The sequence below is a fragment of the Chiloscyllium plagiosum genome, unplaced genomic scaffold, assembly GCF_037043375.1.
Source record: "Chiloscyllium plagiosum isolate Xiang-an unplaced genomic scaffold, Cpla_swu_hap1 HiC_scaffold_28, whole genome shotgun sequence".
Taxonomy (NCBI): domain Eukaryota; kingdom Metazoa; phylum Chordata; class Chondrichthyes; order Orectolobiformes; family Hemiscylliidae; genus Chiloscyllium; species Chiloscyllium plagiosum.
In genome coordinates this window covers 32,943,624-32,956,397 of record NW_028270166.1, presented here as the reverse complement: position 1 = coordinate 32,956,397, position 12,774 = coordinate 32,943,624, and the positions used below count along the sequence as shown (strand labels likewise).

At 38.5% G+C, this 12,774-nt stretch overlaps 1 protein-coding gene across 1 annotated transcript in view; it reads right to left on the bottom strand.

Annotated features, from left to right (window-relative positions):
- Positions 1-12,774, bottom strand: part of wdr18 (WD repeat domain 18) — a 208,790-nt gene that overhangs the window by 66,294 nt on the left and 129,722 nt on the right. Inside the window, exons 6-7 of the mRNA XM_043721023.2 lie at positions 7,885-7,949; positions 2,032-2,156 (exon numbers count right to left, since the gene is read on the bottom strand). Of these exons, the coding sequence (XP_043576958.2) occupies positions 2,032-2,156; positions 7,885-7,949 (190 nt within the window). The remainder of the gene's footprint in view (positions 1-2,031; positions 2,157-7,884; positions 7,950-12,774) is intronic.

Sequence of the window (12,774 nt, the reverse complement as noted above, 5' to 3'; positions counted from 1 at the left end):
ATTTGGTATTTACTCTGCAGATGAGTGCCAGTTAAAAACATGACATCATCTGGAATGATACAGCAACTGGTTAATATGTGAATGATTAGTGTTGTCATATTTTTCTACCATTACCTGAAATTAGCATGATATTAATGACATTGAATGAACATCGAAAGCAGGAATGATTGCCAGCATTCTATTTTTGAACTTACAGGAATTACAAAATGGATGCCTAAACAACATTGCTAAACTGATTTGTATTAAGGTAGTTGAAACTACAAATAAGTATCAGATAATTTCTCTGTAAGGATAGTCAGAGGTAAAAAGAACCTTATTGAAATCTCTGCAAAAGACTGATATTTACCCCTTCTAATTTTATAACATCTTGTTAACTTTGATCATGGGAAATCAAAGTTCCTACCGTCATATGGATTACCTCCATTGTGTACCAATGTTCCACTATTGCAGAAGAAAACTAATCACTCCCCCTCAATGTCAAGCTAAAAGTATTAGCTTGTTTGTTGGTTACAGAAGGTAGACAGACTATGGTGGCCTGCAGATTGGAATAATAGCACTTTTCTCTGAAAAACTTTTTCAGATTTGTTTGGTAGCCCAGAACTTGAGTATTGCTGAGCAAAGACAACAGCCAGACATACTGTAGACTGGAACTGAGATCTGGGACCATGCAGAACTCCAAATGTACCTAATTCTCTGAGGAATGTCTGGCAAACTACAAGTTCCAAAGGGCAATTCTCCTGTGTCTGGAATTCCTTGACAAAGCTCCTTAACGTTGAGTATCCAGAGGATTCTGATTCACTTAAGCTTAACAGTTTTGTGGAAAAGATAGGAATTAAAATTCTCTTTCAACTCCCAGGCAAACTGAACTTCTGTTTCTTCAATTACTACTACCGCCCTCTCTTCCCTTTCCAGACAGCTCCTCATCCTGGACTTGACTCCTTCCCGACAACCCCCCCCACCAAACCACACACGCACATACACATCCTGACTGAACCTGACACTCAGTCAGGTCGGACAACCCTGAATTCCCTGCTAATCCAAACAGAGATATGCATGAGAATTCCTAGAAGCATGGCCTTCCAACTAGAACTCTATCAATAAACACATCAAGTTAGACCCCAACAACCATCCTGAGAAAAAGAACAGGAAATGACATCGCCAACCCAAAGAAACCCAAACATATAAACAGAAAGCAGGAATTATCAGCATTGCTTCGCCCAGAGACCCAATGAAGAGGTTACCTAGTAGGATGACGAAACGTCTGGAAATGAACCCTCCAGCTCAACGAGCAAACCTACATCCTGGGGCATTTTGTCAAAGCTTTTTCTCTTGCACTGATCAGGGTATTTGCAAGAATACCAAAGTATAGTGTAGAACTTTGGTCCTCTTTCACATTGATAGTTTTCAGAATGCCCTGATGAGTGCAACAAGAGGAGATTCAACAAAACATACCTTTATTCAGGAATACCTTATTTATGTCACAAGTTGTAATACAACTAATAATCATAAAGATAGGGAATTTAAAAACAATAAGAATTTCCGGTTGTCAGAGTACTCACTCTAGAACAAGATAAATTGCACTTTTAAAGACACTGCCATGAAGAGAGCAACTAGCTCATATTGGCACAACACAACTGCACTTCCAGACAACTAAATTAAATTAGAATTCAAAGTTAACTTTCTCTTATGCGCTTCAACTGTTAACTACCATCTCAGCCCACCCTGTAAATGTTTGGCTTGCTTGCTAGTGTGTGTTACTGCCATGGGATTCAGGATGGGCTTTATTATCTAAAAACATGTATTTGTTATTTTTAAAAACTCATGAGATCTAGCTGGCTTGTTTCTTCAATGCTTTGCACATGGTCAAAAACATACTTAAGTGAGAAAGCACAATTTTAAAAATTCAAACTTTGAAATACCAACATCAGGAGTGAAAAGAGATGGATTTATTCACCCCTCTAGACTTGGCTGTAACAATAGGAAACTCTCAATTATGCTCAAGAATGTCAATTTAACAAATTATAACCTCACCTTTATGATTGATTGTTCTCAGACACTGCTTGCTTTGAATGTCCCACAGTCTCACTGTCTCATCATGTGATCCTGAAATTAGCAACGTTCCATCCATGGAGATCGACAGGCAAGTCACCTGATTTCTAAAACACATTTCCAATTAAGTTCAATTCAGAGGAACTGTAAGTTACAATAATTTTCCATTCTCCCACCCACTAATTATTTCCCATTTTTTCCTTGATACTTACAAACAAATTATGAGTAAGATAATATTAAATCTTTGAGCCTGCTCTGGAATTCAATAGGATCACAGCTAATCGGATTTTCAGAAGGTGTTTTATAAGTTACCACGCTTAATAAGGGCCCACGGTGTTTCAGGTAGTATACTAACATGGATAAAGGATTGGCTAACTAACAGAAGACAAAGTTGGGATAAGGAGCCATTTTCAGGATGATAATCTATAGCTAGTGTGCCACAGGGCCAACCATTATTTACATTTTATATTAATGTCTTGGCTATGCACATCCCTGGACACTATAGATAATTTAACAAACCCAATCCCTGCGCATCTTTAACTTTGGGAAGAAACCCATGCAGACATGGCGAGAATGCGCAAACTTCACACAGACAGTCGCCGAGGCTGGAATCAAACTCAGGCCCCTGTCACTATGAGGCAACAATGCTAACAATTGAGTCACCATGCCACCTCATTTGAGACCAGACAGCATAATCTTAGAATATGGGGTCGCCCATTTCAGGCAAAGATGTAGAGAAATTTCTTCTCTCAGACAGTAGTGAATCTATGAAGTTCTTTATTGCAGAAGGCTTTTGAGATTGGATCATTAAATATATTCAAGGCTGAGACTGACAGATTTTTAACCAGTAAAGGAATCAAAGGTTAAAGAGGGAAAAGGCAAGAAGTTGAGGATTATCAGTCATGATTCGGAATGATCGGATCATGATCTCTTGGAATGGTACAAGAGATTCAATGGGCTGAATGGCCTACTTCTGCACCTACACCTTATGGTCTGCCTATCATTTCTACCTACATGGAACATAGAACAGTACAGCACAGTACAGGCCTTTAAGCCCTCGGTTGTTGTGCCAATCTTTTATCTTACTCTAAGATCCATCTAACCCTTTGTTTTACTAATGTTCATGTGCCTGTCCATGAGTTGTTTGAATGTACCACGATGACTTGATTCCTCTCCAGCCCTGAATCTTGACATCAAGTGACACAGCAATCTGGACTCGTGCTGTTTGCTGCTGAGATTGGTGCCAAATCCCCTCACTATACTCTCCCCTACAATCATGACACTGCTTCTTCTGCCTCACTCTTATGTGAGTTGGTTCCATCAGCACTAACCACCCTCACTCAAATGACCATTTTACATATGTGAGAGAAAAACTGAAAGTGAGAAATTATTGTGCCATGATGGGAAACACAGTAGAGCCCAATACTCTCCCGGCATATCAACATGTGGATAACAGAAATGGATCTCCTGGATAATCTCCCCCTTCCCGGGTTTATCAGATCCAGTGAGCCCCCTGCCTCTGCTTCAAGCAAGAACAAGCAACAAATTCAGTACTGACAACGTGCTTTGATTTGTGGGTAAGACGACAGCGCGAGTAATAAACATGGGACTAAATTTTCAACACTCTACCCTAACATAGAAATTGCACTGCAGATTACAAGCTTAGAAAGCATATGCATTTTAATTTTACTGATTTGAGTGGTGATAAAAATAAGCAAAGCTAGTATTCAATCCAAATTGCAAGCTGAAAATCTGTGACTGGATGAGTTGTGCAAAGGTATGGGGAATGGTACATGGAGCAGAGGATGGAAAAAAGAAGAGGAACATAGAAACAAGACAATGCAGAACACAAGTGAAAAGAGAAGGGGACAGAAAGAAAAATTGAAAGATTTTTTGAAGTGAGCTGAAGAGCCAGACGACTGGTGATGTAGAAATTGGAATCTTGTTTCAATCACTCTAACTTTAGATAGTCAATTTTGTCTGATTCACAATTAGTATCTTGCACCTGTGCTTAATGTCATTTTTCTTTAAAAAATGATTTTATATTGAGACTGGCTAAAATAGATACTTGTATCTCATTAGCCCATGGATTTGGCAAGTCTGCAAGATTTTATCTGCATCAGTTAAAGGCAAGTATAATAGAATTAATGTATTATGCAAGACAACTGCACAGCAATGGAGATAAGGAGTAACTAACATAACATTGTACCAGAAGTTCTACTTAAATATCTCAGACATAACATGAGAGCCTGTATTTAGGTCAGTTATCAGACAGGTGATTATTAATGCTGACCTCCTGAATCCAGTGAAACTACAGCATTGCACTTTATGAAGAAAAGGTTAAATGGTGATTTCATTTAGATAATGATGAACATTAGTTCAACAGTTGTTTTGTAATTTTTGTTTTGAATCCTAGGGTGAAGGGGTTGTCTTATGAAGGAAGGTTGAACAAATACTGTAATCATTGACGTTTAGAAGAATGAGAGGTTACTTTTTTTTTTAATCATAGGGAGGAATCCAAATCTAGGAGCCCAATTTTAAAGATAAGTGGTCTCCCACTTAAGATGGGGATTAAAAGGCATTTTTTCTCTGAGGATTATTAGTTTGTGAAATGTTCTTCCCTAACAAGTATTGGAGGCTGGATCATGGAGTATTGAGGCAAGGGAGACATGAAGAAGATAGACTCAATGTCACAATACGACGGGCCATGATCTTACTGAATGACAGGGCAGGCTGAGGAGCCAAATGATCTAATCCTGCTGCCATCTCTTCTGGGTCCATGCTTACATCAAGAGGACTGGAATCAGTGTGGTTCAGTTGTTTGCATTCTCACCATGAATCAGAAAGTTTTGGGTTAGAGACCCATTTCAGAATCTGAAAATGATCTACAGTGATATACTAATGAGAATGGCAATACCAGAGAATTTAACATTTACATGAAATGTTGAACAAGGCCAGTCTTACTTCTTTGATGTTTCTGCAGATGTAATATCACCAGTTGAAAAGTTTTTACAAGTTCACTCAATATCAAGTGAACAACCTTTCTCGATCAAAGCCAAAAACAGATTAAGGTCACTCATTTATTTCTGTGTACAAAATGCATTGTGCTTCCCTACATAGTGAAATTTGTTGCATTTTAAATTCTCAATATTGTGATAAAATGCTAAATAAATGAAAAAAAAACTTTGAATTCAATGGAAGCTTGTAGGTATTTAAATGGCACTTTTATAGCATTCTGCAGCTATCAACTCCCATATATGGGCATCCCGCTCCATCAAGTCTGCTAGATTTTTTTCAAAATCAGCAAGAAAATTTATTTTTCTCTTCAACTCCCTAATTGCCACTAGTTTTTCTGGACTAGCTAAAATGCTGCTGCACTGTCATGCTTAATGTGATTAGTGCTGTACCCAATGTTCTGTGCATGCAATTTGGAACATCAAAGCAGCCTATGCCTGCAACTCTTTTCGCACTGGTTTGTCATGATTTGGAGGTGCTAGGTTTGGACTGGGGTGTAGAGAGTTAAAAATCAAAACACCAGGTTATAGTCCAACAGGTTTATTTGGAAGCACTAGCTTTCGGAGTGCTGCTCCTTCATCAGGTGGACAATCACCTGATGAAGGTGTAGCGCTCTGAAAGCTAATACTTGGAAATAAACCTGTGGACTATACCCTGATGTTGTGTGATTTTTAAATTTTCCTACAAATTAGAAGTAACATTGAGAGTGCAACACCACAGATGAAGAATAGATACTTAGGTAAAGTACACAGTGGGATATCATCCAAAGAACTGCACTTCATGCAAGAATCAATGTCTTCAGAGGAGGACAGAACTTAATGATGGAACAGGACGCAGAAGAATAGGCAACAAAAAAATTAGCTTATGCTACCTAATATCAAATGCTGGCTTGAACTCTAGAAAAATGCATTAAGTGCAAAACACTATACTGCAGGTTCATTGTCAATATTAGTACTATAATTAACTAAGGACCAGTCATAAGGTCCCTACCTCTGGATCAGAAGCTCTAGATTCAGCTCTTACTTTGGGACTTGATGATGGCAGGTGGTGAGAGCAGAAAAATTCTTGGTCAGCCAAATGTGCAGAAGGCAACTGCAAACCACTGCATTATTTTGTTAAGCATAAACATGGACAATCCAATGGAAGTCCAATGCCATCAATACCATATCATGGCATGGTACCTGAAGAGAAAGAGAAATTACAGGGTTCCTAGAGAGATTGAGATGGAAAACGAAACGCTTTGTCATGTGTCCTAACAATGAGTAAGGGAAAACACTTTCAGAGTTTCGCAACTCTTGCCTGTCTCCTCAACTGGACAAAGGGTGGCTCAGTGGTTAGCACTGCTGCCTCTCAGCACTAGGGACTTGCGTTTGATTTCAGCCTTGGGCAAGTGTGTGTGTGGAGTTTGCACATTCTTCTTGTGTCTGCATGGGTTTCCTCCGAGTGCTCTGGTTTCCTCCCACAGTCCAAACTGGTTAGGTGAATTGGCCATACTAAATTGCCCACAGTGTTCAGGGATGTGTAGGTTTGGTGCATTAATCAGAGGAAATTTAGAGTAGGGGAATGGGTCTTGGTGAGTTACTCTTCTGGCCCATTTGTTGGGCTAAATGGCCTATTTCCATACTGTAGGGACTCTGAGTACAGGGTTTGGCAACAATTGATCTGAAGTGCAGTTTAATTGCAGATTCCAAAATGTTTTACATGTACTGCATTACCAATATGTTCCAGAACATTCTGTATATTGCAAGGTAGCAAAAGCATTCTCTAATTCCTCTGGCAGAGCTCAAGAGTTGAAAATTGAAAGAAAAGTTAACTAGTTAAAATACATATTTAATACAGGCTTGTGCATAAGCAATAGAAAAATTAGTATAGATGTATAAAATAGATAATGCCTGCAGGTTCTGATTCTCGCTTGAAAGCACAACATAATGGGTACTATTTCTTTGTTCTTGAAAAATCACACGCAGAAATGTGTTATCAGGACATATTAAAATGAAAGCAATACTTGCTATTCAATATTGAAACTAACTTTTTCTCTTTGCACATTTCCATTTGCTGTCCTATTGCAAGAATACCCTGTATCATTCAAGTTTTAGTGCTGGAGAGCAGGTCAGTGAAATTATTCTTTGAGAAGAGAAATATCCTTGAATTGCATGTGAAATACAGAGTTTCGTTTATGCTCCATTCTTCTCAGTCCTTCATACCACTACAGCACATTCCAACTATTTATATATCCCACAGGAAAGTAAAAGAATGGTATCAGTATTCTGAAGTGTTTTGATCTACTCAAAATTCCAACAGCATTTCCCCCCCCTCTCCCGAAGGCTGAAGAGAAAGGAAAGAGAAAGGAACTGAGTTGGGATGTTTAACCAGCAGATTCTGATTTATTACAGTTAATGAGGAACTCATTGATTCCATATAAAATATATCACAGGACCCTTTAGCTTGACAGAACAATAAGGACTCGTTTTAACTTCAAACAAAATCTATAATAAATTCACTGATGAGATGCCCAGCAGGTCATAACAGAAAAAAAATGATAAAACCTAAACTTATTAGCTTATGAGTGTAAAGGGACAGTTGGAAGACTGCTGGAGAATTGAATCAGACAAATATTTCCCCTTGTCCCTAATGAAACTACCTGCAGTTTTTATTATTTCAAAACAAAAATTCTAGACTTTGGAAATTACTCAATTGCTTGCAATACAGACATGAAGTTGAAACTCTAGCTTCATGTTTCTTTTTAGCGATGCTTAAGTTCAACACTTATTTAATATGCACACTGAGGTTCGAATGATTAACAGTTAAACAGTGCTTTACCGATGTCCCTTGAAAATTTGACTGCCATCTTTGTCAATCTGAAAGTTCTTCTCTCTCAAATCAGGCTGAAAACAAAAACAATTCATTATTAGTTTATCAATCCAGGCATGAGATAAATAATTCCTGAGATATGAACTGCATATAAACAGAAATTAAATGAATACTGCTTTAAAAATAAAACAGGAGTTTTGAACTCCACAATTGCTGTGCTAAACATCAATCTCATTAAGGAGAATCCCTGACATTCTTTCACAGTTTCCCCACAATCACTTACAATAGAACACTAGTGAGGACTACGAGCACGTATCTTGCTTTTTGGGGTATGGAAAAAGGAAAAGCTGGAAGGTCAGCCTGCCTTCATGTCCAAACTCAAAGATTAGGGACAATTGAAGCAAAGACTCACTTGTACTGAATGCAATATTCAATCACTTTTAACATGTACTGCCCCATTACCCCTCCGTGATTTAAAACATACTTTCCAACTTCTCAATCAAGTGGAACAAATTGATCAATTTATAAATAACACAACTGCATTTAATTAGATTAAAGGCAAAGCTAAAAAGTAAAAGAGTTCCATAATGAGAATGAAGAAAAACATATGGCATTTTGCTACTATTAATTACATGCCAAGAAAAGGAACAAATGGGAATTCCCAGGGAGTAATATTTGTGCAGCTGCAGTTTAATTCAACATTGTGTGTTTTGGGTTATCCTCATTCAAAAATCATGAAGTTTCAAAGGATATTGGAAAAATTACTGCACATTGCAAGTTCGTAATAGGTTAAAGAATTGAGAAGGCAGTGATCCTGATTTTAAAAAAAATGCGAATTAAAGTTGACATTGATGACTCCTCAGATTGCTTTGCCTTATCCCCATTTCCCTCATCTCACTAATCCAAAGTTGAGAGTATGGTGTTGGAAAAGCACAGCAGGTCAGGCAGCATCCAAGGAGCAGAAGAATCAATGTTTCGAGCATAAGCTCTTCATTAGGAATGAGGCTTGTAGGCCAAGGGGGCTGAGAGATAAATGGGAGGGAGTGGGGCGGGGTAGCTGAGAATGCGATAGGTAGATGAAGGTGATAGGTTGGAGGGGAGTGTGGAGCGAATAAGTGGGAAATAAGATGGACAGGTGGGACAAGTCAGGAGGGCCGTGTCGAGTTGGAGGGTTGGATGTGGTATAAGGTGGGGCAAGAGGAAACTGGTAAAATCCACATTGATCCCATGTGGTTGGAGGGTCCCAAGGCAGAAGATAAGGCGTTCTTCCTCCAGGCATCAGATGGTAAGGGTTTGGCAATGGAGGTGGCCCAGGAACTGCACGTCCTTGGGGGAGTGGGAGGGGGAGCTGAAGTGTTCGGCCATGGGGCGGTGGCGTTGTTTCATGCATGTGTTCTGGAGATGTTCTTATCCAAAGGCTGGCTAACACACAATACTTCCTGGATTCACCAGTTCTTACATTGGGAACACAGGTTTTTATTTGAAAACAAAACATAGCTTGGAGTGGCTGAGAGCTGAAGCAAAACAGGCTGGAGGCATGTAGTGGCACGGCCAAGAGCGGGAGGGGGCTGGAGGCATGCAGCGGAGCATGGAGCATTGTGAGTGGCTGAGAGCCAGAGCAGAGTGGGCTGGCGGAATGGAGCGGTGCAGAGTGGCTGAGAGCTGGAGCAGAGCGGACTGGAGGCATGCAGCAGTGCAGAGTGTATTCTCATTCCATTTCAGTCAACATTATTATATCACATTATGCTCTAATTATTCTTAAATAGGGCTCAAAATTAATAAAGCTCATCACCCCCTTCATTCTTCTACTGCAAACGAAAGCCTTTCAAAACGGAACTTTAATGGACAACTGTATACAACTGCTTGATTTAACCAGGATGGTGTCTTGTATCATTTAGTTTTGCACTGGACTCCAGTTTTTAAAATGGGTTCATGTGCTGACATTTATAATTATGTCCTACCTATTTCAGCTCAATATTTTAAGCATTAAACCTATGTCATTGAATTGCCATTTTATGTTTGCTGTTTCACTGATGCCTGAGGTTGAATAGTGCAAGTTTATGGAGCATGACATCAATATTTCTCTGTAAGTCATTGCGACATGCTTCAGGAGGGTGCATTGTCAGCAAGCTTGACATATGTGGATTCGAATCCTAAATGTGGCTATTCTCTTAAGGTCAAAGCCCCAGGTTACCCTCCTGTTCCATTTGAACTTACATTCAAATAGATTTCAATTATCCCATACAATTCTGATTAATTCCACACACTGCTACTCCAAATTACTGTCAGATCTAGTATTCATAAGTGTAAGTGGAATTTTAGGGTAAATAAGTTAATCATTCTAACATTAGAGTCACAGAGATGTCCAGCACAGAAACAGACCCTTCGGTCCAATTCATCTATGCCAACCAGATATCCAAAACTAATCTAAATCAATTGACCAGCAGTTGGCCCATATGCCTCTAAACCTTCCTATTCATTTAGCCATCCAGATGCCTTTTAAATGTTGTAATTGTCCCAGCCTCCACCATTTCCTCTGGCAGCTCATTCCATACATGCACCAACTTCACGTGAAAAGGTTGCCCCTTAGGTCCCTTGTAAATTTTTCCCCCCTCACCCTAAACCTATGTCCTCTACTTCTGGCCTCCCCCACTCCAGGGATTGTGAAATTTCAACATTTAAAATATATTTGTTCATTGTGTAGGATGAGGAAATGCAGTTTGCTCCTTAAATAGTCAGTATTATTTGTGTTTATGTTGTCCAATCACAATTATATACCACAATTTCTCAGTCCTTCAAAGTTATCGCTTTTCTTTTCAATCAAATAGAAAAATTGTAAAATCCAATCAGCTAGTGTCAGCTGAGGGAGGATAGGTGATATATTTCAATTAGGAGATGTGTTTCAAAGATAGGAGGGGACAAAAGTGGCCAGCAGGAGTAGCCATTGTTTACCACCATCTAATGAATCTGACTGCAAACGATATGTGTGGTTGGGCAAAGATAAAATGAAATCAATGTGATACTTCTAGGTACTTATTAATATTCATAAGTCTTAGAGATCTACAGTACAGAAAAAGAACTTTGTGGCCTATTGCATCCATGCCAGTCAAAACAACCATCTCACTATACTAATTCCATTTTTCAGCATTTGACCTATTGCCTTGCAATGCCGTGGCATACAAGACTATGTGTAAATACTTCTTCAATGTTATGAGGATCTTTGCCTCTACCACCCTTACAGGCAGTGTTTGGTACAGGTATTCAATTTTAAACTCACATATAAAACAATTACCACTTGGAATGAAGAATAGGTAGGCAATAGCACCTGCAAAACTGTACCCAGGCAAAAATCAATGCCTTCAAAAGAGTGGAGAATTGTGGAATAAAGTTAACATAAATTTTCTAACCCTAGAACAGCAGGCCATAGATTGATTAATACTTTGTGAATTAAATCAAGCATGTCAGGAGCAGTTGAGTATTATCTCCTGCTGGCTGAGAATTCTTCAAGTAACAGTCTCCAAATGCTCATCAATTAACCTTTACAGTCGTATTTTTGGGCAGAAGGGTCACTGGACCCAAACATTAATTCTGCTTTCTCTCCAGAGATGCTGCCACACCTGCTGAGTTTCTCCAGCAATTTCTGCTTTTGTTTCTGCTTTAATGGTAATTAAGTCTACTAGAAGCAAGCTGCACTCAGCCATGTATTTTCTTAACACCATTTGTCTTTTTTATTTTTTGAATCAACAGCTTATTTACCACAGAGCAAAGTTTGCCCTCAGGAATTCTGTATCTATATTTACATTCCTTATTAATAATATTTTAAGCAACTGTGGAGAGAAAGCAAAATTAATATTTCAGGTCCAGTGATCCTTCTTCTGGACCTGAACTGTTAAATCTGCTCTCTCCCCACATTTACTACCAGACCTACTGAGCTTCTCCAGCAATTTCTATTTTTGTTTCAGAATTCCAGCATCCATAGTTGATTGTTGTAACAGCAAAATAAAACAGTCTGCCTTTTTCAGACAGGAACACACTGGTTTTGATAAGGAACTATAGTGCAGGTTTTAACGTATCTATCAATAACTATATTCACATAAATGCACTTTGAATGAAACTCTGTCCAATCACAAAGTGTATCAGAATCAGTTGCAACCAGTGTGTTTGTAATGTGGTGATTAACATCACAGTATTTGGCTGTATGTTGGTGTAGATGATCACTAGATGCTAAACATCTGTGGTCAGAAAGCCTGAAAACAGGAAGAATGTAGACTCATGCGATTGATAGCTTAAAGAAAGCAGCACAAATATATTTCCCACAAGTGTTCTTTCTTTCATTCTTTAAACCAAGGTTGTTGAATAATGTGTGAAAAATAGCAAGTAACAACAAACAATGTTCATATGCATTTGAAAACTTTTCTGGTTTGATAATAAGTTCAAATTTGCGTAAATCAGGCTACAGAGCAATTCATGGAGTCAAAGTTCAAGATAGAAGTCACCACAATGCAGAATTTCAACCAATTCCCAGTAACATTCCTCAATAAGGTCAGGTTGTACCTCCATTTATTACTGGTGGGGCGGAATGTAGTGGTGAAAACAAGAAAAGTAGGAATAAAAGCAAAAGACTGGATAAGTCAGATCCTTGGACTGAAATCTGGCTTGATAGATCAGACTTTATGATTATGTAGTTATGCTAGTTTTTTTAATTTACGTGGCTGTCTTTCACGGAGACATAAGTTCGCAAAGCTAAAGAATAAACATGTAATAAACAAAAAAAGAAGATAAAATAGAACAAACCTAGTTATTTACATATAACAAACATAAAACAATTTGAAAGATTTCAAAACATGGCAAAATATAATCACATCTATCTCAACATTACTACTTTATAATACTCAAATA